At 42.6% G+C, this 25077-nt stretch overlaps 5 protein-coding genes and 1 long non-coding RNA gene across 15 annotated transcripts; 2 read left to right on the plus strand and 4 right to left on the minus strand.

Moving 5' to 3' along the window:
• The first annotated feature begins 17 nt into the window (after nt 1–17).
• Ltl (larval translucida) lies at nt 18–10882 on the plus strand. 2 transcript variants are annotated; one of them, XM_071789547.1, is made up of 9 exons: nt 18–153; nt 218–353; nt 3848–4016; nt 4338–4471; nt 4935–5196; nt 5763–6029; nt 6139–6384; nt 6481–6682; nt 8340–10882. In XM_071789547.1, the coding sequence occupies exons 2-9, from the start codon at nt 313–315 to the stop codon at nt 8573–8575; spliced, it is 1557 nt and encodes a 518-aa protein (XP_071645648.1). In that variant the 5' UTR covers nt 18–153; nt 218–312; the 3' UTR covers nt 8576–10882. The 2 variants fall into 2 exon arrangements, with proteins under 2 accessions (XP_071645648.1, XP_071645646.1); XM_071789545.1 differs by lacking the exons at nt 18–153; nt 218–353 and adding an exon at nt 385–2068.
• On the minus strand, nt 10111–12262 carry LOC139819808 (uncharacterized). Its single transcript, XM_071789554.1, has 5 exons — nt 12120–12262; nt 11877–12037; nt 11516–11737; nt 11206–11412; nt 10111–11120 (listed from the first exon to the last, which is right to left on the minus strand). The coding sequence occupies exons 1-5, from the start codon at nt 12128–12130 to the stop codon at nt 10960–10962; spliced, it is 762 nt and encodes a 253-aa protein (XP_071645655.1). The 5' UTR covers nt 12131–12262; the 3' UTR covers nt 10111–10959.
• A 188-nt stretch (nt 12263–12450) lies between these two features.
• On the minus strand, nt 12451–14891 carry LOC139819807 (uncharacterized). 6 transcript variants are annotated; one of them, XM_071789549.1, is made up of 6 exons: nt 14810–14827; nt 14563–14646; nt 14216–14492; nt 13661–14136; nt 13420–13572; nt 12454–13341 (listed from the first exon to the last, which is right to left on the minus strand). In XM_071789549.1, exons 3-6 carry the CDS (start codon nt 14377–14379, stop codon nt 13097–13099), a joined length of 1038 nt encoding a protein of 345 aa, XP_071645650.1. In that variant the 5' UTR covers nt 14380–14492; nt 14563–14646; nt 14810–14827; the 3' UTR covers nt 12454–13096. The 6 variants fall into 6 exon arrangements, with proteins under 6 accessions (XP_071645651.1, XP_071645650.1, XP_071645649.1 ...); XM_071789550.1 differs by having other exon boundaries at nt 12451–13341; nt 14216–14425; nt 14563–14891; XM_071789548.1 differs by having other exon boundaries at nt 14563–14890.
• Nucleotides 14892–18355: 3464 nt separating this feature from the next.
• Gat-1b (GABA neurotransmitter transporter-1B) lies at nt 18356–23008 on the plus strand. Of its 4 annotated transcripts, none has more exons than XM_071789181.1 (15): nt 18356–18658; nt 19306–19518; nt 19582–19828; nt 19929–20148; nt 20236–20337; nt 20465–20642; nt 20730–20862; nt 20944–21078; nt 21171–21274; nt 21402–21526; nt 21608–21720; nt 21814–21945; nt 22107–22310; nt 22398–22565; nt 22630–23008. In XM_071789181.1, exons 2-15 carry the CDS (start codon nt 19514–19516, stop codon nt 22729–22731), a joined length of 1968 nt encoding a protein of 655 aa, XP_071645282.1. In that variant the 5' UTR covers nt 18356–18658; nt 19306–19513; the 3' UTR covers nt 22732–23008. The 4 variants fall into 4 exon arrangements, with proteins under 4 accessions (XP_071645282.1, XP_071645283.1, XP_071645281.1 ...); XM_071789182.1 differs by having other exon boundaries at nt 19450–19518; XM_071789180.1 differs by having other exon boundaries at nt 19306–19828.
• Nucleotides 18442–19383, minus strand: LOC139819666 (uncharacterized). Its single transcript, XR_011733789.1, has 2 exons — nt 19247–19383; nt 18442–18750 (listed from the first exon to the last, which is right to left on the minus strand). It is a non-coding gene; the product is annotated as an uncharacterized lncRNA (long non-coding RNA).
• On the minus strand, nt 23007–24592 carry LOC139819664 (male-enhanced antigen 1). Its single transcript, XM_071789189.1, has 4 exons — nt 24433–24592; nt 23853–24055; nt 23687–23761; nt 23007–23544 (listed from the first exon to the last, which is right to left on the minus strand). Exons 2-4 carry the CDS (start codon nt 24030–24032, stop codon nt 23332–23334), a joined length of 468 nt encoding a protein of 155 aa, XP_071645290.1. The 5' UTR covers nt 24033–24055; nt 24433–24592; the 3' UTR covers nt 23007–23331.
• Nucleotides 24593–25077: the final 485 nt, after the last annotated feature.

Raw genomic sequence — 25077 nt, forward strand, 5'->3', positions numbered from 1 at the left:
AGTTGTCTCTCGGCTGTCCCCATCGAGTTGACATTCAAAAAAAATTCGTTCAGCTTCTGCTACGAACCTTAGAACCTCGCTTCCAAAACGCAACTACGACGAAGAAACAAAATTGCAGCTTGATTTATCTTTCAGAATTCCGGTTTTCCAAATGTAAGTTAATTAAATTAAACTTACAATAGTCGACGATTATCTATAATGTATAATGAATTTTTAGATTCATAGTTTTGATGAGGAGACAGGCAAAGGGACAAAGGAGAAAGGGAACAGCTATGAAATGGTTTGCGACGAAAAGAAGAAGAAGAAAGCGCGATGGAGGGCGAGTGGGAGAGACAGCGCGAAAGAATTATCTGGTACATATTTTCTTTAATGTCGTGCACCGTGCGAAGCAGTTAAGCAAAGGTCACAAGTTGAGCAATCTGTTTATCGGTGCAAACAACGATGCGACAAACGTCGAAGGAAAGGTTGATGAATCTTTCGTCGGAACGGCTGTCCTGGCGAAACTCCTTCGCCTTTCCTTAGTCAGGCTCCACGAGTGGAGGTGAGAGATCTCCCTCCTTTCGAACAATCAAAACTTCCGGGAATAATTGGATAAACGTAAAAGGAGATAAAAGCGTCGCCTACCGGGGACCGGATTTGAGTAAGCGCGGTAGCCACGGCGAGGGAGTATAAGGAACGTGCTGTGGGACACGGCAGGGGGGCAGGAGAACGAAGGAGGAGTACGAGGTGAACAACAACGAGGCGAGGAAGGAGAGAAACGAGAATATGCATAGTATTGGGGTGTGGTGGTAACGCGCAGGAGGAGAGCAGCTGTTGGAGCCGAGCCGTTCGTGGCTGGACCGTTCCGTGAGTGAGCGCGCGGCCGGTAGAAAAAGAAGATGAGCCCGTCGGTGTACGCGCGTAACGTACGACGGAGGGGGTCGTAAGAAGAGTGAAGAAGAGCCCGGAGGGAGTCCCTCGCCGAAGGAGGCGTGCGGCGCCACGGTGGGTACCGACGCGACGACTCGGTTGCGACTATAAGTAAGTCTCGCGCGGCGCGCCGCGACTTAATGCCGTCGCCGCGTCCGTGGCGCCAAGAGGAAGGCCCGTTGGCGACGACGATAAACCTCCTTCTCGTGCGTCCCCGCGATTGCGAAGGAGAGGAGAGAGAGAGAGAGAGAGAGGGAGAGGCCCGGTGAACTTATATTCCGTAGGATGGTGTGGATTGGCGACAGTAGAGATAACACGTGGCTGTCAGTCGCTACTGCTACTGTGTCGATTTCGCCTGCCAGTGTTGACCAGTGATCGGTGGTACAGCGATATTTAAAAACAACACCGCGCTTTCAAGGGCTCCGGATTTGTTTTACGCGCTATGAAACATTGTGTTGACGTTCGTGTTTTCTTTAAGGGGCAGTCGTACAGTTAAACGCAGACGATTACTGTCGTGAGACCTATAACATTCGTGTACATAGTGTATCGAGTGGCGGAGACGAGGAGAAGTAATTCATTTTCGCGTAAGTGGTGGTCGCGCAGAGGGTGGTCCCGTTTTGCAAACCTCTTGTCGCGAAACGTCGTCGCGGTTTCGTTTGATCGCGTACCTGACAATCGCCCTGACACGCGTCTGTAATCACATTTGGTAGTCCGGTGTTCCCGCTCTCGCGTCAAGTGACAGCATGTCCGGGATTCTCTACACGCTGCTGGGCCTCGCGGCCAGCACGAGTCTTCACTGCGCCGTACGCCGTGAGATCAGCCCGTGCACCTGCCGACAGGAGGAGTTTCCCAGTCCCGTTATCAACCAGGCGGCGACGGTGGCCGCGTCCACCGGCGGGGTCGCCAACGCGAACAACAATGCTGGCGTCGGTGGCGGAGGCGGCGGTGATAACCACCACGTAGGGGAGCGTATCGAGGTGCTGTGCGAGAAGATGAAGTCGTTTGACCAATTGGCCGAGGCATTGAGCGGCAAATTCACCCCCGAGCAACAGATCACCCTGCGAGTGGCACACTCGAATTTACGTGACATATCGCGCCACGACTTCAAGGAGCTGCGTATGTCCATCACTCGACTCGAGCTGAACCACGATCATCTCGGGTAAGTGCGATAGACAAGCGATGACGGAGTGATTCGTCGATGAACTCCGTTGCCATCGAAAAATTACTAATGTGTCGATGCGTGCGTGAACGATGATCTTGAACGGTAAGATTATGCTCAAGTACCGAAGTCTTCGAAGACGTAAAGAATCACGAGGACGCGATAATGACTTGATTATCAGTCACGGTTACTACAACTCGCTGCGTACACAGTTGTGGTGATAACGACGGTTTCGGAGATCATCTATTCCTCAAATGCGGTAAACACTAACTAAGCAACTTTTCATCTCAACATTTTTTCATTATACGTAAGATTATTTCTTTGGAATTTTCGCTACAGATTAGATTGCTCGATCAATTTCAATGTCGACCGGGACATTTGAAGGAAGGCTTGGCGTGAAAATTAATTATCAACGAGGTTTCTACGAAAATTTTGCGGAACGATCCGAAGAGTGGAAAAAATCGGGGTTGAAAAATACTAACGGCAAAAATTGAACGGCAACGAAACGCCGGAGCCGTGGTGCACGTCTGTCATCTGTACCCGCGTACTCCGTCGCATAGTCTCTGTGTGAAGTGTGCCACACACGTCGATACGACCGGCCAGTATCTTTGCAAAAGGTCATCGTCTGCTATTGCGGACATTGAATGGAGGCATTTATATATGTATAACAAAGAAGCGATCTTAATTCTCACAATGAGTATTTGCGAAGGCGTTCGCGGCGCCATTGCGTACACGTTTGAACCGACGCGTGAACTTTCGTCGGGATGATACATTGGGAGAGCTCCCGCGAACGATGGATCATCACTGAAATCTTATAGCTGATCGTCAAGCTTGATTGTCAATCTCAGATGCTTTATAATAAAGGTTCGTTCAGAGAACCACCTGCGGGGTTCTCTCAATCGCATCCGTCACAAGCTTTTCTGTACGGTTCCGCCCGGTATTATTAGATAAAGCGACAACAATGATAACAAAACAGGCGTGACACGACGGCCGGTGCACGGCGGAAGCAGGATATCGTTACATAATGGTTTTATCGCGGAGATTGGTGAAGAAAGGCGACAAATCGTCTCAATATGCCTCGACATTGCGGCGAATTCGGTGCGGTAGCCTCTCGGTCGAGGCGAGAGACCGCGAGTTTTCCAGTCTGTACGTTTGGAGCTCTCGCTCTGTACCATTCGTCTTTTCTCGGTATAATGTCCCGCGCGGTGGCCGTCATTCTTTACGAGCGACACAAAGGACGAGTTACCAGTCTTCCTTGATTATATCCTACCGCGCGCGTCCCATACAGGAGGCTGAGAAAAAAAAACACGACGGTCCTTGAGGACCGTAACGTCTCTTTAGGAACGCTAAGTATTCTCGTGATACAGCGGGACGGGGGCGGTAAGAATGAAATCTTAATCGTGCCTGACCTCTTCGCGCGAGTTATCGCGCGAAGCTGAGTGTGTTTACCGTGGTGGAATAATTAAATAACGAGTCGCAGTGAGCCAACACTAAGTGTATAATCAAACGATAACGTCTGGCGCGTCGCCACTTTTTCAGGGTCCTCATTGGCTCGGCTCGTTGCTCCGGTCACATATTACTACACAAACGATAAACAGCGTTGTAATAGAATATGAAATACTATTGCTCTTGCCGCGCGACGAAAAGAAAACGATACAGGTCTTTAGAAAAATAAGCATCACGAGCGCGGAAACGCCACTCGCGTGATTACCGTATGTCCGTCTATCGTTTTCCTGAAGTCAAGGACCCGTGAACGAGCGTGATATCGTTGATTTGCAGGGTCGTGGACGGTGACGTTTTCGCCGGTCTGGGCCGTACACAGTATTTGAGCCTCGCGGACAACGAGGTACCGTCGATACCGAGGCACATCTTGTCGCATCTATCGCTGCTACGAACTTTGGACCTCAGCAGAAATCGGATAAGCCGCATCGATTTGGATGACTTCAAGGTAAGTGACTCGGGATTAGATTACTTTATCTCTAGAGTTCATGTGCACTACAGTAAGAGAGAGAAGAGGAGCAGAACGAAGAGGTCCGTTAGTGCGATATAGCGATATATCACGACACCCGCACCCTAGTCACGTGCTATGATTTTTTTCGAAAAAAAAAAACGGAAGCGAGTATTAAAATTCCAAGAGAGATACTATATTTAAAAGACTATTAAGTAAAGGAAAAAAATCATAAAATTGAATAGTCATCAGAAAGGAGAGAAGAGATATCAAACTCATTATACAACGTTGCAATTTAATGTTCTTTTTTTTTTATTTCAGTACAATCCGACGCTTCAGCACTTGGCCATGGCCGGAAACGCGATCTCCGAGATGACCCCGGGTTCGCTACCGCCTCTGGTGAAACATTTGCATGTCGGCAGGAATCGTCTGAACAGCCTGAATCATACTCTAAGGTAGCATTGACTTATACCTTTTCTCGTAAGTTTGGACGCGAAATTCGAGTGAATAAATCGAAATTTTAACGCTATGATAAATTATACACTGCGGTAGTGTCGGTGACACTAAAGACATAGCTTCCATTAAATTATCTTTGAACCTCGCATTTGTGCTGGAAAGCTACTGCAGCATCTCGCCCATCCTGTTTACTTATCGTTTAGACACTACGGCTCTTATCTAATTCATTCTGTTTATGTCCGAGCCATCAAGCTTGATGTATGCGAATCGCTGACTAAAGAAAATTCCCTGCGTGGACTATTGATCGGCATCGACCTTTAAAATCGTACTCGGGACTCCCCGAGAATCTGGAATCTGCGATTCTGCGTGCTCGCTCCAGCGGCGAACACGTAGAGCAGGATTTAGCCACCGCGATTTTAACCACCGCGATTTAGCCACGTGCCCCATTTGTTTGCTTTGCAGAGATTTGAATCAACTCGAGTGGTTGCTCATTAATTCTAATGAGCTCACGTCACTCGACGGCGAGCTACCGTCGTCCGGCCACAATCTCAAGATGCTTTACGCCGTGGATAACAAGCTGACGCATCTGCCGGCCGAGTTCCGATACCTTCACCGTCTGGAGACCCTCTTCCTCCAACAGAACAAGATCCGAAATCTCGACGGCACTCTGCAGAAAGCCAGACGCCTAAAATTCCTGGAGCTCTCATATAATGAATTGCAAGAGGTATATAGTTCGCCGCGTCCGCGTCACGCGAAATTCTTCTTAAGTTTCGACTTCGATATCCAATTTCGTAGCGCACGTAAAGACGAGCGCATAACACGTTTGACCTGTTCACAAAACGCGAGAACAAAATTTCGTTTTCTAAATCATATTATTACGAATAAAACGGGTATACCTTCGATAGAGAGGATTTTCGAGGAATCTAAAAGAAAAAGAGAGAGTAAATCTGTGTGATTCGCGAACCATCGTCAGGCGAGCGCATTCGGAGCGCACGTGCTCTCGAATATTACGCTTTAACGCGCGCGACACGGCGGGGGAGTCGGAGGAGGTAAAAGCGCGCCATACATTGAACCAATTACCACGACGTAACGTAATTATTGCCGTCTTCCGCCTGACGGAAGGATCTCGAGTCAGCACTCGAACGAAACAGACGGACGTATCTCGCGTCGCGACTTTCTCGTTCAAACTTGCGCGACTCGCGCCGGCTCGAATGGCGTTAATTAGATCGCACGATTCATGCGCGTATCACATGGATAAGAATTCAGACACCTTAAATTGTGCTTCTTTAGCTGAACGCGGACGATTTCATAGAGGCCGAGATGTTGGAGGACCTCGAGCTCGGGCACAACTCCCTCAAGTCTCTCGGCGGGGCGGACGGCGATGGAAACGGGAGTAGCGCCCTTTATCCCCTCAGATCGTTGAAGTGCCTGAATTTGACGCACAACGAGCTCCGCGAGTTCTCCCTGGCCTCCCTGCGCGGCCTGCGCGAGCTCAAGTTGCTAGATTTGTCGAACAACCGGATCGCCAGACTGCACAGAGGAAGACTATCCTCCGAGGTAGGTATCTACGTCATCCGATACTTTACATGTTGACGAACGTCATCGTCGAAGTCGTTCACGTTTTCTAATCTGATGATCGGTCGGAATCCATTTGCGATGCCCGTAGAATTTGGTGGAAGAGGAGGGCGAGGAGATCGCGGGCAGCACTATCCAGGACTTGAGTCTTCAGCATAATGAGCTGCGTAGTCTGGATGGCACCCTGTTCCTGGGCATGAAGGAGCTGCAGAGGCTCAATCTTAGCCACAACGCGCTGGGCCCGACGATCGGGCCGCGTGACCTGCGTGGTCTCGACGGGCTCCGTGTGCTCGACATCTCGCACAATCAACTCACCACTCTCGAGGATACGTCGGAGGTATACATAAAAATCGAGTTATCCCTTTCGCTTTTTCCTTTTTTTTTCTCTCTTTGTTCAATGTGTGATATAATCGATCGCACAATCGTGGTTTAGACGTGGCTACCGTCTCTGGAGGAACTGAACGCGTCACACAATCGCCTGGTCACGCTGTCCGGTCGAGATTTTCGCGGTTTCCCGGTGCTCTGCTGGGCCGACGTGAGCATGAATCAAATACGTACCCTCATGCCGGAGCTGGTGGCCAATACACGATGCACGATTCACGGAGTCCCCGACGTGCTACGTATATACCTTCAAGGTGAGTTTATATTAGATACGCGCATTATCTCTCTCTCTTTCTATCAAGGCGTCCCTCTTTGCCTTTTAGCCTTTTAGTACCATATTTAACGCCACCGTATATGCACATATTTCTATTCACGCGCATAACAGATTGTTTATAATAACATTATATAATAGCAGCAAATATTAGAATTTCTATCACGGTATTAGTAAGACTCTTGTATCGATCTGGAAAATAGATAGCGTGAGAAAAGACGATCTTTTTTTTAAAAAATATCTGTGGTATTACTCGATAAAATGACTCTTAACTAAAGTCAACAGAGAGCGACAAGATACTGGAAAATTTAATTTTGGTGTAACATAATTGCATAGATGAGAGAAGGAACGACCGATATGCGCAATGTTGTTTATTACCCGACCGGTACACGAGAGATTCGTCGCGAACCAACAGTAATCGAATTAACAACCGTAAACGAGATTTTGATTCCCATAGGAGAATCTCCGCTCCGACGAGACGATTGTTCGTATCGCGGTGGATTCTGATGTCTCGCAAGCGCGCGCGCGCGCGAACATTCCATTTAACAAAATATAGATTTCATGCTCTACGCTGCAATAAATATCTAAAGGTTACAATTCTATATGAAATTTCAATGCAATTTGATATTGCTTCTCTGCTTTTTTTCCGCTAATATCTCGCACTTTTCTTTCTACAGACCTGGGGTAGCTCAACATTATTTAGCAATATTATTGACGAACGATTAAATTCAATTAGACCGTTAGACATTAATCGAAGCGGACAGAACGATGTATGGCGCCAGTGCCATCGCATAATTAATAAATACCGCTTGTAAGGTCCAGCGTGGACATACAAACAGAGGGAAGACGAGAGCGAAGGGAGAGGAAGAGCGAGAGAAGGAACTGGAGAAGAGAGTGTGTGTGTGTGCGTGAGGCCGGGTGTGAGGGGACGACGGAAAATAAATTACTCGCTTGATAATCGCCTTGGCTCCGTTCGGTTCCCGAGGCGTTATTTGTTACAACGGTTACATTTCTCGCGATAACCCTCGCTGTGGCGCCATCTCATTATTTATTATATACTGGCGTCTGCCCATTGAGCTTTGTTATTGTTAATATATCGTTTCTCTGTCTCTCTTTGCAGCCACGCTATCGTGCCCAATCCCGTTATCTCCGGCTGGTTTCAGTTTCCAGCTTGACACTCTCTTTCTCCTCTTCGCTCGCGGTTTCGCACTAGGAAACCCGTGATGGGACTCGCGACAAAAATCGCGACGAAAAAATTTGGGAAAGCCGGGTTCGCGCCGCGAACGTAACACTCGCTATTAACGATTAATGTTGCAGCTAGGCGAATCTTTATCATCACAGCTGGACTTCACATCGTCATTAATCGCGCATGTTTTAATGATAATTTATTTATTTATTTTTGTATGATAGCTCACAATCAAAATAATACGACTCTCGAATTTAGGGCTGAGATACAGCGAAATATACAAGAGCCTGAGATACCAGGAACGAAAAATCAAATTACCCGTGACGCTCTCTACATATATCTCTTCACCCATATGTATCTCTCGTTTCTCATATCTTATTGTTGCTCCACTTCATCGTGTGTCACGCGGCAAGCCCTTACACTCATACATACACACATGCTTTGTTGTTCGTAGATAATCCCGTGCTGTGCGACGCCGGCCTGGCCGACTTGACCGTCGCGCTCGAGGTAAATCACGCCAAGGTTTACGGGGTCGGCAGCGATTGCCCAACCACGACAACGCCCGTGCCGCCGACGACGGTCGAGCTGACGTCGGCGCTGCCACCGGCACCACTGCCCCCGACGCTTCTGCTAGCTGCCGCGGCGGCCGCGTCGGGGGGCAACGTGTCCTTCGCCGCCACCCTCGAGTAAGGGCCCCAGCATTGCCGCGATGCGTGCTGGCCCTATGAGAATAATTGCGCGAGCACCACATCAAGCAGGGTGAAGATCCGACGAAGGAAGAGGGGAAGGTACCCGAGAAATTCGCGCGAGAATTTGTCGTCCTCGTTTGAACGAGACGGGAAAAAAGGCGCGAGGTAGACCACCAAAGTATGAACGGAGCAATCGTCAGAAACGACATGCCATCTCTGTGGACACCCATTGGTAGTGCGCATCGCGTGTATGTACATCGTGCGTAATGTAATGTAACGGGCTCGACGATACTTCCGAGCGCTCTCGGAAAATTTCGTTCCCAACGATTTCGAGGGGGCGGTGTGTTTGTGCGTCTGTCTGCAGAGAAGCACCTTCTTTAGTCGTAGCAAGTCCCGAGAGACGGACCCGCACAGCCTCGATATGTATACTTAGGAGAATCTTGCGCGTCCAAAAATATCCCGTTGGATATTCGGGCTACACGAGGACCGCGTTCGTCCGATATCGGAGTCTTGAAATAATTCGAGAAAAAAATTCAAGATCCTAGATCCGTGTATGTCTTCAGTGAGAAACGAGTGAATGCGGAATTGTACCGCATACAAATTTATACTTTTCCGTTAAGCAACAGGACGAGGTCCTTACATGCCTTTGCATTGTAAATAGTCTCCATCAGCGAAAAGTCTTGTTTGCGTAGCAGTAAACCATCTTAAATTTTTCTTTTCGTCAAGTTGAGCGCAAAAATAGCCGACAATGTATAAACAAAACTCGATATTGCATCGATTAGCGACTCATTTTTATTTATAAATTCTTCGGGAACTTAAAATGTACGACATTCTCAACAGATTCCATCACGTGTGCAATGAAAAGCTATATATTGAATATCGTTGTATTTTGGAAATGCGTGTAGAGCATCCAAGCGTCCCGAGACGGAATACGTTAATCACCGCTTTCTGATAAGCTACCAACGTATCGCGGAGCGACAATACGAGCGAAGGAAAACAGCAACGTTCTACAACGTGATTATTCGCGGAAGACTTCGGTCTTCGGTCAACTTTCTCGATGGTCATGTATATGCAAATGAATTCCCGACGGGTCAATGGAGCAAATGAAATCTGTTAACTTTATGCCGTTGGCACGGGCAGATTGGCAGTGGGCGATCAATTGACTCCTTCGTTAACTCGTGCCAATAGGGACGAATTGTTATCAGCGTGCCTCCACGCATACATAATGGGATCAGCCCGTTTGTCATCCGCGTACGGTGCTCGGTTAATACCATGCGCGCGTAAATATCACGATAAATACAGCGTAAAACCGTCCGTTTCCGGAAAAAATTCGCAGAAAGAAACACCGCGCGAGACATCCTTCCCTGAATCAATATTATAAACGTTAAACGCACTAGTAGTAAATCAAAGATTTCGGAGTTCGGCTATTCCATACGCTAAATGTAGCGTAAATATGAAAATTTGCAAAATTTTATTTAAAAAATAAATCATTTGCCGTACAAATGGCGTTATTTTGACTCGAGATCGTTAGATCTATCAATCGTAAATCTTGGACGTAATTAGTATTACTTGATTCTTTTGACACACACACGCCCATATATAAATATATACAATACGTATTGCAGAAGGCAGCCAACTTAAGCTAGCACGACTGCTAGCTTAATTTTAGCTAGAACTCAGAATCAAAATAATTTATCTCTATTAAGTATTTTAATGAAAAGTAACTTTGCGTCGTAAAGAGGCATCGCGAGAATCGTGAAATATTGATTAAGTATTACAATGATCAAATGTAACGCCTATCCAGTCAACTATCTAACAAGTATGCAAGTATGTGCGATATGAAATATCATCGTCAAATGATTACAGGTGTGCGGTACATTAACGTAACGTCCAAATGTCGTACTGATTTTACTTATAAGTGTATTTCTCACGATGCTACGGGGACGACGCAACGTTGACATGTACGTAGGTACCATTTATATAGATATATATATGTATAAGTATATGTACATATATATACTTATAAAAAGACAAAGCAGAGACCTGTTTATATAATTTTAGCGACTAAGTTATTATTTATCCGCACTGTGATTTGCAATTTGCTCTCTTATGACTCTTGTGACAAAATAAAAATTAGAGAAACAAAAAATTATATATCTCGTAATGACGATACACACATATAATAAAATCGTGCCGATGTTTAGACAACGACGTGTGAAATGTTACATATCTTATACATATAACGATTTATTTTAGGTATCTTAACTTTTATTAATAAAGACCTCTCGCAACGAGAGACAGAACAAGATCATGTGTTATTTCTTACAAAATATATTATTCTACGAGCTGTTATAATTAACGTAACGTAAGTTAGCGTTAACCGTTTTACAGTTTTTTTCTCGTTTTTATGTAATACTTCAGAAATACACTTCGTACCTGGTACAGAAACAAGGTGATGTCTGACACTTTGGAACAATCGGAAAAATCTTTTATAGTGCTCAGCTCTTTGAGATGCTCTTTCTTCAGTCTCGGTTCAATTTGCTCGACTAAAATGACGATTAAAGTAACTGTCTCAGTGGTGCGAACTAATTATATTTCTTATTCCAGATTTATATTTGGAGTGTCACGTACCTGTCCAGTGATTGTTGCTGCGTGACAATTGGACAAAGTATTTATCCTTTGTCGCCTCGTTGTGCGTGAAAAAGGAAAACTTTACACGTTCACAATCCTGTTCCTCTTGAAGGCTTAGATGTATGTCCAAATTTACTTTGTAAATGTTGCATGCGCGCTTAATGGCATCCCATTGTAAGATTTTCTTTCTCTTCCTTTCTTCTAATTCTGTCAACCGTCAAAATGGAATAAGAGCGAGTTCGACTGAGGGTGAAATAACGCAATACTGAACTTTCATACTCCAATTCAAGTAAATACCAAGTGTACTCACCGAGCTGTAGGTCCACCATCTCCAACGACAAGGTTTCTCTTTGCACTTTCGTCTTTTCCAACTCGTCCTTCAGATTCTCCTGCAACTTTATTGCATTCGATATCTTCCTGTCAGTCACTTTCTGCTCCAATATGACAGCATCTATGTCAGACTTTGTCGTGCCAATTTCCTGTTGCAGCTCTGATATTTTACCGGTGTTGACAGATTTCTTCTTACTGCAGTCTGCGAAAAACAAAGACCAAATGTTGCTCTTATGCTTTCATAAATAATGTTTTTCAAAAGTAAATTTTTGCCACGTAAACTCGACTTTTCAACGATAGTCTCCGACAGTTTGCCAAAGCACACGGAGGGAAAAGCGTACCCTTTTCGCGGAGAAGCGCCTGCTCGATCCTGGCGTCCACGGACAGCCGAAACTCCCGACACGACGAGATCCATTTATTCACGATAGTGTGGTCATCATTCTGGAAGACGTCGAGCAGATTGCACTCAAGTCCCAACGTATCCATCGCACTCACGAACGAGCTTGAGTAAATAACAACTTAAATCGACTAATTTGACAGCATTGGCACGCGGACCGGTTATACGGTTACTCCACACTCGTTACCATTGTTGCATTCAAAACATTTTGAATAGCAGTGACGCCAACGTCGCGCCGCAAACATCGCTAGAGACCTCCAAGTCGGTAAAGCAGGCATCGCGAACGTTGCAAATCGATTCGCTATCTTTGAATATTTACAGAAATCATTAAAATTTGTTGTAAAAGTACATTTTTTGCGGAAAGTAACGCTGAATCGTGAAATCTATAGCTTCCCTGGACTTAATCTCCTCTTATCTCTTTTTTATCACTAAAATATCACAGACACGCGTATTATTTTCTGATATGTATATTTTTCAATGAATTGCAGAATTGAAGATACAATATTAATTTATTTGTGCACGTGCACACACACATGTACGCATACACACACAATAAATATTAGAAACAAGTTTCTTTGAATTAAAATTTTAAATTTAAATCACCTTGAATAAAATATTATGCGCTCTTATTTTATTCAAAATACACGATAATTGCCGCTTATGACAATACACGACTAATCGAAATAACCAATATTACAGAAAAGAGCAACAAAAGACCAACTGGATTTAGTCGAAGCCAAAATGTATTCTTTTAATGCTTTTTCAGATCAAAGGGCAACTATGTATCCTAAAACGCACCGTGTCATACAGCATTCATTAAAAAAATATTTTTCAACAACTTGAATACTCGTCTTTGATAACTCGATAGAACATGGACAGTGTGATTCACGGTTTTTACAATACATTTCCAACATTCGTCAAATCATCATGATTCTGCGTGCGACCGCGAATCTATCGATGTGACGTAACTTTGATTAACATAATCGGCATCACTGCGAGTGCCACGTAGAAAGTGCTCGCGTGACAAAAGTTACTTCACGCGTAACATTGGAGAATTATAATAAATTTTAATATATTACAGTACTAGATTTTTCGTCAACAGATACGATTTGTAACACAGCAACAAAATGTAAAAACACTGAAATGTCTCTAACTGTTCCGCAGTTATTTGAACGCTATCGTCGAATCGATATTTGGCGCTTTTGTCTCCTTCCGGGGCATTATCTCGACCATTTGCAGACTTCCATCCTCTTTCAAAGTCAACACCTGTTTTCTACCTTCGCCCCTGTCTTTCGCTTCCGTTTGATCGAGATTTGAATCTGATCTCGTCCTTTTCCTTGAGTTATCAATATCAGGTACGTTGATCGACTGCAGAACATATACCAGTTGCCGGGAAGACGTGGAATCACCTTTCATAACAGAAATTTCCTTTTTAAGACACATTTGCAGTAATATGTTAATCTCGTGGGTATAGTACAAACACCTACTTGCTGGTAATGTATTAGGGAGATACAGATGATCGCAATTTGATAAACCCATCAGTGACGACGACGTCACTTGAGTAACAGGCAAGATTGGTTGAGTTTGCTTCAAAAGTGTCATCTCCACCTCATCATTCTTGCTAATAACACCAGAATTGTCTGCAACAATGTCAATAATGTGACAATAAACATAGAAAACTGAAAGAGCAAATAACGTATTAGTTTTTTCGATTCAGCGATATCCAACCTGCCTCATTCTCCTTGTTTCCCAGGTCACCCGCCTTGTTACAAATGTGTCTCTTATCCTGCTGGTTCTCCGAACTGTACTGTCCACAATCGTCGCAGAATAATTTTTGCTTGACACGATCTCTCGAGTGGTGCATCACGAAGGAATTGAGATGCGTGGTATATTTACACTTGTCGCATTGCAGCCAGGAGTGAGATCTCTTCGGTATCCTTTTGAAGCCGCCCGGACTCTCGTTCCGCGGTTCGTCGCAGCGGACAGAGATCTCTTTATCCCCGGATCTCGTGATCCGCGGCGGTTGACACGGTTTCGGCTTGTCGCCGCAAAGCTCCCCGTCTTGCAGGGAATATTTTTGCTCCAAGAAGCGTAGAATGTGGTCCCGGGTGTTGCGCATCTCCGTCTCCAGGCGGTCGAGGGTGTTGACGAAGACGCCGCAGCTGCGGCAGATCACGTCGTCCTCGGATATCACGACCATGTATCTGCGACAGGAAGATCGAACTTTTTACTTAACGTCGGGACGCGTTACGTGCGGGCCGCTAATTAATGCAGATTTATCACCCCTCGCCGACCAATTCTCCGAGTTTCTCGATTACCCTGGTCCGCGAGTTTTGCGTTCTGCACGTGGCCAAGGCGTAGGAGCGGCCCAGGACCTCGTCGTCGCAGACGAAACATCGCGACGGCTCCCTCGCATCTTTGCTGTCGTTATTACTTCCTTCGTTCATGATCCCGAAAAATGCACGCGCGAAACCCGCGATTCTACTGTCAAAACTACCGCCCGGAATCCAGTGGCCGTGTGAACGTGCCGCGAATTAGGTTAGGTTAGGTTAGACCTAACCTAACTCAAATCATCGAAATCAGAAAATGTATATTTATGATAGAGAAATTCTTTGCAAACTGTTACGTACATTTATTTGCATTGTTTGTAACACGACTGTTATTTCCTTTATTGTAGTCTTTCTTGAAAACCTCACGTCCCCCCACGTCCGCCGCTAGAGACTTAAAATATGCGAAAAAATAAGAAAAGTATGAGGAATCACAAAATATTGCGGGGATTATAAGATGTATGAGAAAAAAAAATCTTATCTCTTGCATTATAAAGTAGTTTTACACTTAGTTTTTTTTTTAATAAAATTAAAATTGGCTTTTAATAACAATTTATTTTTCGAAAGCGAGAAGAATATCAAGAATATAGTTGGCCGCGTTCAGCAGACACCAGCAGACACAACTGTTGAGTGTCGTCTTATCAACACGCTACATTGATTTGTTGGGTCTAAAAGTAAGAGCCAATCACGTTCGATTGCTACTGAGCGGTTTGTTCTGCTGAACGCGCCCATTTTCTTTTTGTCAATTTTTTTTAATTATTTAATACCTCGGAAAATATATTAAATAAATTTGAGCAAAACTGTTATTTATAACATTTGTTTAAGAAATATAATGATATTTTATTTCAACTACATTTTTTACTGGACAATTCCATGTCGAATGAGATAACAAAATAAGCGAATATATATGTCTTTTTCAATCTCTTTATATTTGCAATGTAACATCGTAAAATTATGAAGAGGGCTAGTGGACAACCACGAATGCTACATGGTAATCTAACAAATACCGACTAATAAAAATATATTATAAAAAATAATTTAAATAACAGATATATGATTGCTCTGTATTTTCAGCATTATACCAAAAAATCTTGTGAGCTTTATGAACCAATAGTGCATCTTATAAAAAATTCTGGTATCGAGAGCATGAAGTCCTTGATACAAATATCACGATTAGACCAAGTGGAAGGAGCCACTAAAAAAACTCAGATACCTAAATCAGGGAGTAAAACATTAGGCAGCGGATTCTTCGTGAAATACTGCGGCTCTGTACATCAAATTTATTGAAATCCGGAGAAGTAAAACAAGTGCCTGTGCGATTTAAATGCTTAGAAATTGGAATTGTACACTGAAAAAAAAAATTTGTTTATATAAAGTAAATATATTTATTTTAGTATTATTTCCTTGATTTAAAGAAATATTTTGTAACTTTATAAAGAATTTATTTTTTATACTTGTAAATATTTATTTAAATATTGGAAATATTTGTTTAACATTTTATTTTTTTGTTTTTAAGTATACAAATTTTTAATTTAAATATTATTCTTTCAAAAACAGCAATTTTTTTTAACATGAAAGGCATTGCTTTTTTTAATATTAATAAAACAAGTTAAATAAATATTTTATTAAATTTGCGAACTAAATTTCTTCATTAAAAAAAATTAGATACTTTGCTTTACTAAACATGCAATTATATTAAAATAAATAAATAAAAGCTTAATGGAAAGAATAAGTTATTTCAAATAAAATATAATGACATCTGAATATATTTAATTTTTTTTTTCAAATAAGTAAATAAATTACTTGCACGTGAAATAAATATATTTTTAATGCAGACAAATAATTATAAAAATCTGTAATAATAAAAAATATAAAAATATATTTTCTTCAATGAAAGAAATAAAAATATTATGATTTAGTAACTGTTGGCGGGTGATAAATCAGAGTTTGTTTTCTGTATAACGCGATTTTATTCAGATTACTATATCGATTATGATTACAACGATTACACGTGGTCAACCGTGCAACGTTAGAAAGAGAACTAAACTATATAGAATCTATAAGTATCGAAAATAGAATAGATCAATAGATACACTGATAAAAAAATATTTTTTGATGAAATAAATACATTACATTGAAATTAAATATTTTGACTTAAATAAATATTTATTTGCGCGGCGAGAGAGTTTGGCTCGCGCCCGCTACGCGGCACATTGCGTATTCTTTTCGCGTGATTAAAATTCAACATTGATTCCTATAACTAGGGCCGCTATGTGCTTCGAAAGTATTGAACTTAATCGAATGTCGTTGCGCTAAAGGACGAAAACAATATTTTAATGTTGAAACTGAACGATCTTCAGTGACTTCAGTTAGTTCAGTTCCAACATTAAAATATTGTTATCTTCTTTTAGCGCAGCGACATTCGATAAAGTTTGTTGCAGTGATTGTTCCATATATCATGGATGTTCGATACTTTCCTTGGATTCCGGGAGGATACTATCAAGTAAATTAGAAATGAATGAGCTACATTATTTCATTACTGTTAATTTTGCTTGTGTCCCTTATTTTTTTCTTTAATTTCTCATTAATTTATCGAATAACCGGAGCCGATTGCAGGCATGGAACGTGTATGTACCGTGCCGTGCCATCGTGGCACGTATAACATCTGCAATACGTAAAAGCGCATCGGTAATTACACGCGTGACCGACTCTCGCGCCCGCCGAGAAATCGGATCGCTTTATACGTACGGTCCACCTCCGCGAACTCGATATATCGTCCATAAAATTTTCATAATCGCACGAGGCGTGGGAAGAATCATTATCGAGATCGTAATTGAACGTAACGTCATGTAGGATTTCTTTCTCGCGCGGGAGACTGCGTCTCCTGATAAGAGCATGCCTCGTGCGAAGATGCCTTCATATGCCGGTAGAAATATTGGTGAGACGTTACGCCAAATGCACTTAATCCACGTCCATTGTGCACATTTGTTAATTGGTTATCGAAATTTATATCTTCAGAACAGAATACCAACTTTAGCTGCCGAGTTTTACAACTTGAAAAGCATTTTGGGAGATGATATATTCTACGAGAGATACTTCTGTCTGTGCTATTGCAGTGCAGTAAATTTAACTTTAAACTGAATTTAAGAAATGCAGCTTTCTTAGACGACACCTGGCAAATGCCGAAATGTGCAGCATTGGAGCTGGTACCTTGCAAAAGTTTATAGGCATCTCTGTATGGTAAGTGATTGTTGCGATAAGAAAGAAGGAGCCTTGTGAATCTTATTCGCTGCTATTGCAGTTTCACCAGCGACAAGGCATTAATTGTGAATGTCAACGAGAAATCGGTAGCTGCTGAAAATGTAAGAAAAAGATCTCTCTGAGTATCTATTTAACTTTTTAAAATTGTAAATGCTTAATTGTTATTTACATGCTACATGTAAATCAGAATAAAGTTGAGATCGGAGATGTACTGGACGAGACAAACGAGAATGTCGCATCAATGGCGATAGTAAGCGGGAAAACTATGATATTAAAAGCTATTAATTTAAAAAGTCAAAGTGTAATTAGGCTATAATTCTTATCATTATCTAAAAGATTCTTTTTGTTATCTTGAACATTATGAAGTAATTTATTTGTAATTTCATATCATATTTTGCTTTCTCCTTATTTTGTTATTATATAATGTATATGTGAATGTGGTAAGAAATGCCACAATTATATTAAATTTTAATTTCTTTTTTTTTGAAATAAAGTTTTCTAAGGCATTACATTTTCTACCCCTATAAGTTTTATTTTTACGGTAATAAATAAAAAAATATTAATATTTTTTTAACTTGCAAATAATCCATGGGAAAGATGGATCAATTAAGAATCTCAACAAGTATTGTCCTTCAATGTGATAACGAATCTTTATTATGTCAAATTATACATATGATAATGAAAAAGAAAAACGGAAAACGTCGTATTCGGTCGGCGAGATGACTTGCGCGCGTACGGCCGATCTCTTCGTGTCATACGAGCAGCCTAAATATAGATTGACACTGTGGCATTAATTTGTTGAATGGAAAGATAGGTGCGTTCATGCTCGAGGGGGACCGAGCATCATTGTGGGGTAGATCGCGACGGGGTACGGCAGAAATCTCTGCATCCGTGCGAGCCCTTCCTCAAAGTCGCGCTCGGTTAAGCGTTCGGCTCACGTTTAAAAAAAAAAGGGGGTGACTCTCCACTCCCCTCAGAAGTTTCGCATTCCGTACCGAAGATCTCGGAAGTGATTTCGCACCTGGAAGAATTGTGGAATGTTTAGCAGAATGCCGAGCTAAGGACCGGTGCGAGGATACCAAGAAGGGACATATTGAGACGGCGAGGAAAATCGCATATATTGGATCGTAATAATTGCGTACGTATCACTTGTGATTTTCTTCAATCGTTCCTTCGCAATCGTTCCAATGGACGTCTTTGCCTTCTTTTGAAGTTACGTGGCAAAAATATCTGAAACAAGATGTAAAACTATCCGTGTCACATCTTTATCTATAATCTAATTGTTAATTGACTTTAAGTTTTATTTAAAATTTAGCTTTTATATACAGCAATCGGTCTGCACGACTTTAAGATTTTTGATTAAATAAGAAAGATGGGTTCTTTTTCCGATTATACATCGTCGTTGTCGCGGCCGGGACACGCAATATGTAGACGTATTCGTCGCGATACCGCGCCGCACAGGACACCATGAGTTGAATAATAAAATAGGACAAGGTTGTGACGATGAGAACGCATTCGACGAACGCTATGATTCCCGGAAGTGGCTCGTTATTCATCGTCCGTCATCATCAAGACCCTTGTCTACTATATGTCATACCTTGCAATTGTACGCGCACCTCGCGCTCGTGCGCGCGACGACGACGATGACCGCGGGTATTAACACGAGGAGAGAACGTAAATTTCATCTATTATTTATATTAGGGACTTATCGTCATCCCCTACGTACTCTTCTCGAGCCTCTCGTAACACGTCCGGCCACTCTTAAAGGGCTTCCTGTTTGTTAAGGTCGGCACAACTAGATAGGACGAGGTCGCGTTGCAAAAACTTCCTATTATAGACGACAATTATCAATCAGCCCTTCGCTTCTCCCTGTCTCTTTCCACTTCACCGTCGATTCAACGGCCGTCCCGTTCCAAACGTTTTAATCAGAAAGAAGAGCGCAAGTTACACAGTTAGCGAGCCGGTCTCCACTCACGCGGTCGGCCTGCCTAGGATGAGGTGAGTTCTCCAATTCCGATCTCATCTCGCGATCTCGTCGCCGCAACGAATAATGCCTTCAAGGGGATCGACCGGCCGTCCCAAGGTAGACAGATCCACTAGTCCTCTGCCGAGAAAACCGGCGCCGAACCCGGTGAATCCGGTGCAGGAGCTGAAGGCCCTCTTCTCCGATCCCGCCAGCAACCGAGCTCCCCCCAATGGCGAGAAAGAGTCGGATTTCCGATTCGAGGCAATACAATGCCTGCGACAGTCCTCGATTATCAAGAGGCCCAGGGATTCCCTGCCGGAACGAGGGAACTGGAGCAGCAAGGTAAGAGACGTCGTTGTTAACGTGCGCAATATCTGAAACGGGACCTGAATGTATAGACTTGTAAACGCAATTTCCGCATTCTTTTTTTCCTCTTTTAAAGATCGAATTTATTTTATCCGTCGTGGGATTGGCCATAGGTTTGGGGAATCTGTGGCGATTTCCGTACCTTTGTTATAAGAATGGCGGCGGTGCTTTCATGGTGCCCTACTTCATCGCGCTCGCACTGGCCGGTATACCCATGTTCCTGATGGAGCTATCCTTAGGACAGATGCTGACGATAGGTGGTCTGGGTGTTTTTAAAATAGCACCGATTTTTAAAGGTGATTTTAGAGAGTACTCAGGATCTCTTAATCTTATATTGAGATACTTCCGGGAATATGACGGTGACAATGTTGATCTTCGCACAGGCATTGGATACGCGACCTGCGTGCTTTCCTGCTGGACCAATGTGTATTACATCATCATCCTTGCTTGGGCGCTCTTCTACTTCCTGGTCTCCTTACGTACTGGTAAGTGACTTTACTTCGTACTTGATCAAAGCATGGTGCTTCTGAAAGCAGTCTTATTTCTTTACTCTTTGGGCTTGCAGAAAATCAGAAATTATTACATTTATCTAATATAATAAATTTTGCATAGATGTACCCTGGGGAACTTGCGACAACTCGTGGAACACGCGCTACTGCATCACGACCCGCGAACGTCTGAACGTATCGTGCTGGGAGAACGACCACTGGCCGAACAACATGATATGTGCCACACCTCTTGGGAACTTGAGTCACGAGCTGTTGAAGGATCCAGTCAAAGAATTTTGGGAGTAAGTTACTGGCCTCGTATAGATGCCTTTAGTTAATTAATTACAGTGGGATCAAAAAGTACCATCCGCGCCTTTCGTTACAAAAAGGAGGCGCACCCTGCAGATTTCCTCGGGCATCGAAGACGTCGGTGGTATAAGATGGGAATTGGCCGGTACCCTCGCGGTCGTGTGGATTATGTGCTACTTTTGTATCTGGAAAGGCGTCAAATGGACCGGCAAGGTAAAGCGAGAGCTGCGCTTACGACCAAGTTTTGTTCGCCACTTTCGGACGTAGCGTGTAAATTAATACGATGTAATACAGGTCGTCTATTTCACGGCGCTCTTCCCATACGCCCTGCTGGCGGTGCTGCTCGTGCGAGGCTTGACGCTTCCCGGCGCTTCGGAAGGTTTGAAGTATTACGCTACGCCGAATCTCTCGAAACTCGGCGATCCCGAGGTAAAACCGTCGATACGACGTCGATTTCTCGTTTAATTATGCTATAGAATATAAATATTACAATCATTGGCACGATCGTTGTATGTATATAGGTATGGATAGACGCGGTGACCCAGATATTCTTCACTTACGCTCTCGGTCTAGGTGCATTGGTAGCCCTAGGCAGTTACAACAAATTTAATAATAATGTTTACAAGTAAGAATCTTCTATCTTCTATGGATTATTCTGTCTCCATTCGTCATTCTCTCCTCTCCCTCTCTTTCTTTAAAAAGTTATTTTCTTGTAAGACGGATTATATGCAAATCTTATCGATATATCGCAGAGATGCTCTCATCGTATGCGGAGTGAATACTTGCACCAGCTTGCTTAGCGGAGTAGTCATATTTTCCGTAGTCGGTTTCATGGCCCACGAGCAACAGAAACCAGTGGCCGATGTAGCCGCTTCTGGTAGCTATTCACTTTGTTCTTAATTTGTCTCGAATTACGATAACACAATAATAACATTATTGTATCCATCATTTTGTTCAGGGCCTGGGCTGGCTTTCCTAGTTTATCCCTCGGCAGTGTTGCAACTACCTGGGGCCTCAATTTGGGCGAGTCTGTTCTTCTTTATGCTCCTCCTGATAGGATTGGATAGTCAGGTAACGTACGTTCATCGAATCCAAGGATCGGCGTCCATTATCCTAGAACTACTACGGATTAATGTTGAATGTTAAAAACAAGTCGCATTCCAGTTCTGCACCATGGAGGGCTTTATCACCGCCGCCGTGGATGAGTGGCCGCGAACGCTCAGAAAACGGAAAGAAATGTTCATCGCGATCGTATGCTTGATCTCCTATCTAATCGGACTTCTGTGCGTTACGGAAGTGAGTGTTATTGGTCGTATGGGTTACTCAAGTAATATGTAAAAAGTATTTTGTAAAGGTACAAAAGTGTCCTTACATCTTATTTTTTTCAAGTTGGTATTCTTCGACGGAAGATTAGTCGCTTAGATTTCCTCTAACTGATGGAAATTAATCTTATTCAGGGCGGTATGTACGTGTTTCAACTATTAGACACGTACGCTGTGAGCGGGTTCTGCTTACTCTTCCTGATGTTCTTCGAGTGCATCGCCGTCTCATGGGCATTCGGAGTGGACCGATTTTACGACGGCATACGGGACATGATAGGCTATTATCCCTGTTTCTGGTGGAAGATATGCTGGACATTTACCACTCCTGCCATTTGCGTGGTAAGACCTCCAATTTGCCCCGACAATATGATTCAGAGAACCAATGTGCTACTTTCAGTTTAATTAAATTCGGTATTATATGTATAGGGCGTTTTCATCTTTAATATTATCAAATTCGTCCCTGTCAAATACCTTGCGTACGAATTTCCGTGGTGGAGCCATTTGCTGGGATGGCTCGCGGGTCTTTCCTCGATGTTGTGCATTCCAGGTTACATGATTTATATCTGGAGCGTTACACCCGGAACTACCTCAGAGGTATATAATATCGCGCAGGAGATACGCGTAACAATACGATAGCGATAACTCATTTTCTTTCCAGAAATATCGGAAATTGATAAAAATAGAAGATGATGTTGCTGCCTTACGGAAGAAACTCAATCCAGTCAAAGCCGCTGCCATCGATGCGGAGTTCGAATTATAAAATCGTGCCTTCTTTAAATAGATTATGCGGTGTACGCGATGAAATGTAGAACGCTGGGGAAACTTTGAGCGCAATGGAATGTTTGCGATTCAGAAATAAGTCATATTTCGCTAGAATAGCATCAAGATGAGATATCATGTGCGTTTTACTCATTTCGAGCGCAGTCTCATCGAGAAAAATGAAGTTTATTGACTAAACTAATCTATTATATATCTCATAATCTGCTTCTAACATACCGTATGAAAAGATCAAAATAATAAAAATATACTTTACAATTCGTTCGAATAGGTTTTGATTTATATTCCTCTCACACCACAATTATACATCCTACGCATTAACAAGACGCTAAAAACCTGTTCGAGACAGCTTTTAGCTTAACTGATATAAAAATCAAATATTTTATTTTTTACACTTAAATGCTAAAATATATACGACTCAGAGATGCCAATAGGCATTTCGATTATGTTTCTGCATCTTTTACATTGTAATAAATTATACTTGGAATAATTCCAGAACTGGTGTACTGCTCGTCACGTGTACGGCTGACAGTAATGATTTTAACTCTTTGTTGCAAGCAGCGACTACACCGCGACCTCAGCTCTACGAATCTTTGTTCTGCATCTGCTTGATGCGTACGAGAAGCTGCTCTTTCCATTGCTCTTCCGAGATCGCGCTCGCCCATTGCGGAATGGAAGTTTCGGGGATGGTAATGGACGCCATCACGGATTTTACTTCTTTGATCTTAGTCGCATCCAGATCAATGTCAGAACGATTGTTTGGACACGACCAGACTTCCAGTATCTCTGAAGAACTCTGAAATATTACGGTGCAAATTTGATTCTTTGATTGTTTCGGGTACGGTACAGCCCAAATATCCACATAAACAGAATAACTGACAAATCAGAATCTTTCCGAATATTCTCATAGCAATCTTCAAGATTTAAAGGAGACTCACTTGCTGAGTTTCTTCAGTTATCGGAACGGATGACGCTTGACTAGATTCGCCAAATCCAGATAGCCACTCGTCATTCTAAAATGAGAAAAGAATCGTTCAATTAGCTTCGTAAGTTCTTTGTTATTCAGGAATGAAGATGCTGCTGCTGCTTTGATTGCCAAAGTACCTCTTCCTCGCCTAACATGGGATCGGCATCGGTGGACACTTGGGATAGCGGCATGTATCCCGCCATACTCATAGCCTCATCATCGCTGTCCTCCTCATCATTCGCCGCTCTCGCATCCAGGACTACGTTGGAAACTGTCAGACTCTCCTGAATGGGTTCCTGCGTGGGCTCCGGCGACATGATGCGTCGATAGATTCAGTTTACTTCAGTTAACAAAAATCGAAAACAAATACGAACATTGAGAACAATTATCATTATTTTACCGTGTTTGTTATCGGCATAACATATATGTATAGGGTACGATTCTCATGAGAGACTAATGTCAACATATGTGATAACAATAATTTTGCACGTACGTCGTAAAAAAATATGTAGTTTATTCTATCATTATCATACTTTAGATCTAATAAATAGTTCTGACCACGTAGGTCGAGTAAATTTCAAAACGGTTTAAAATGTAGGAAATCTCGCGATTTAATAAACATTTTGAAGTCACTCTTAATAGCAAGTAAAACAACTCGCCGACAAATCGAATAGGAATGATCCAACATTGAATTCTTTTTCATATTTATGTACGTACCATTTTCTAGAGAGTACACGTGCAAGCAAGTTTTGGAATTGACCTGTTGACTGTTGTTGACTACGCAGCGCTGATTTTGACAGCTCAATCGTCCTTATATGCACGCGAGCGAGCTACATGCTGTGCGTACGCCATTTTGAAGAAATTGCATGAGGCGCCATCTGTCGAAATACGCCCCAAGGTTGTAGGCCTTTTAGCAAAGCTGCTTCAATCGTAGTCGGTATCATAGGGAACGTACATACAATATTTATTGTATAAATTTATATTATCTGAATGATTTCTCAAGAGACATGAAAAGTTTCTTATCGTAAAAGGTGAGGAAAAAGAAGGGCAGTAATTAGCAATTTTCCAATTAATACATAACCTTCGAATAAACAGAGCGACGCGCAATTGCAATGTTTATCATATAACTTATATTGCAACATTGGCTCCGTCTTTTTAATAGGAATGACATTCTAGAAAAAAAGGTACGTATTTCAAGTGTTGTATCACTCGAAGGTCCTTTGCATGTAACACAAGTTGCTTTTAGTGCATCACTGAGAGAAATACTTTTTTAATTATTAATATACCATGAGTTTATAGACTTGATATCTTTGTCAGAAATATACAAATGTCAATGTAAATTCGTAATATTTAATAATAATA

The sequence above is a fragment of the Temnothorax longispinosus genome, chromosome 9, assembly GCF_030848805.1.
Source record: "Temnothorax longispinosus isolate EJ_2023e chromosome 9, Tlon_JGU_v1, whole genome shotgun sequence".
Taxonomy (NCBI): Eukaryota; Metazoa; Arthropoda; class Insecta; order Hymenoptera; family Formicidae; genus Temnothorax; species Temnothorax longispinosus.

Excerpts from the sequence above, each read along its gene's own strand:
- Ltl (XM_071789545.1), top strand. The coding sequence starts at position 1,653 with ATGTCCGGGATTCTCTACACGCTGCTGGGCCTCGCGGCCAGCACGAGT. Across the intron at positions 2,069-3,847 it reads CTGAACCACGATCATCTCGG|GGTCGTGGACGGTGACGTTT; the intron begins GTAAGTGCGATA and ends GTTGATTTGCAG. Across the intron at positions 6,385-6,480 it reads CTCTCGAGGATACGTCGGAG|ACGTGGCTACCGTCTCTGGA; the intron begins GTATACATAAAA and ends ATCGTGGTTTAG.
- LOC139819808 (XM_071789554.1), bottom strand. Across the intron at positions 11,738-11,876 it reads GGCGCTTCTCCGCGAAAAGG|ACTGCAGTAAGAAGAAATCT; the intron begins GTACGCTTTTCC and ends TGTTTTTCGCAG. Across the intron at positions 11,413-11,515 it reads GATGGTGGACCTACAGCTCG|AATTAGAAGAAAGGAAGAGA; the intron begins GTGAGTACACTT and ends GACGGTTGACAG.
- LOC139819807 (XM_071789550.1), bottom strand. The coding sequence starts at position 14,379 with ATGAACGAAGGAAGTAATAACGACAGCAAAGATGCGAGGGAGCCGTCG. Across the intron at positions 14,137-14,215 it reads GGAGAATTGGTCGGCGAGGG|ATACATGGTCGTGATATCCG; the intron begins GTGATAAATCTG and ends TTCCTGTCGCAG. Across the intron at positions 13,573-13,660 it reads AAACAAGGAGAATGAGGCAG|ACAATTCTGGTGTTATTAGC; the intron begins GTTGGATATCGC and ends ACATTGTTGCAG.
- Gat-1b (XM_071789180.1), top strand. The coding sequence starts at position 19,571 with ATGCCTTCAAGGGGATCGACCGGCCGTCCCAAGGTAGACAGATCCACT. Across the intron at positions 21,079-21,170 it reads CGAAACTCGGCGATCCCGAG|GTATGGATAGACGCGGTGAC; the intron begins GTAAAACCGTCG and ends GTATGTATATAG. Across the intron at positions 21,275-21,401 it reads TTTAATAATAATGTTTACAA|AGATGCTCTCATCGTATGCG; the intron begins GTAAGAATCTTC and ends GATATATCGCAG.
- LOC139819664 (XM_071789189.1), bottom strand. The coding sequence starts at position 24,032 with ATGTCGCCGGAGCCCACGCAGGAACCCATTCAGGAGAGTCTGACAGTT. Across the intron at positions 23,762-23,852 it reads CCATGTTAGGCGAGGAAGAG|AATGACGAGTGGCTATCTGG; the intron begins GTACTTTGGCAA and ends TTCTCATTTTAG. Across the intron at positions 23,545-23,686 it reads TAACTGAAGAAACTCAGCAA|AGTTCTTCAGAGATACTGGA; the intron begins GTGAGTCTCCTT and ends GTAATATTTCAG.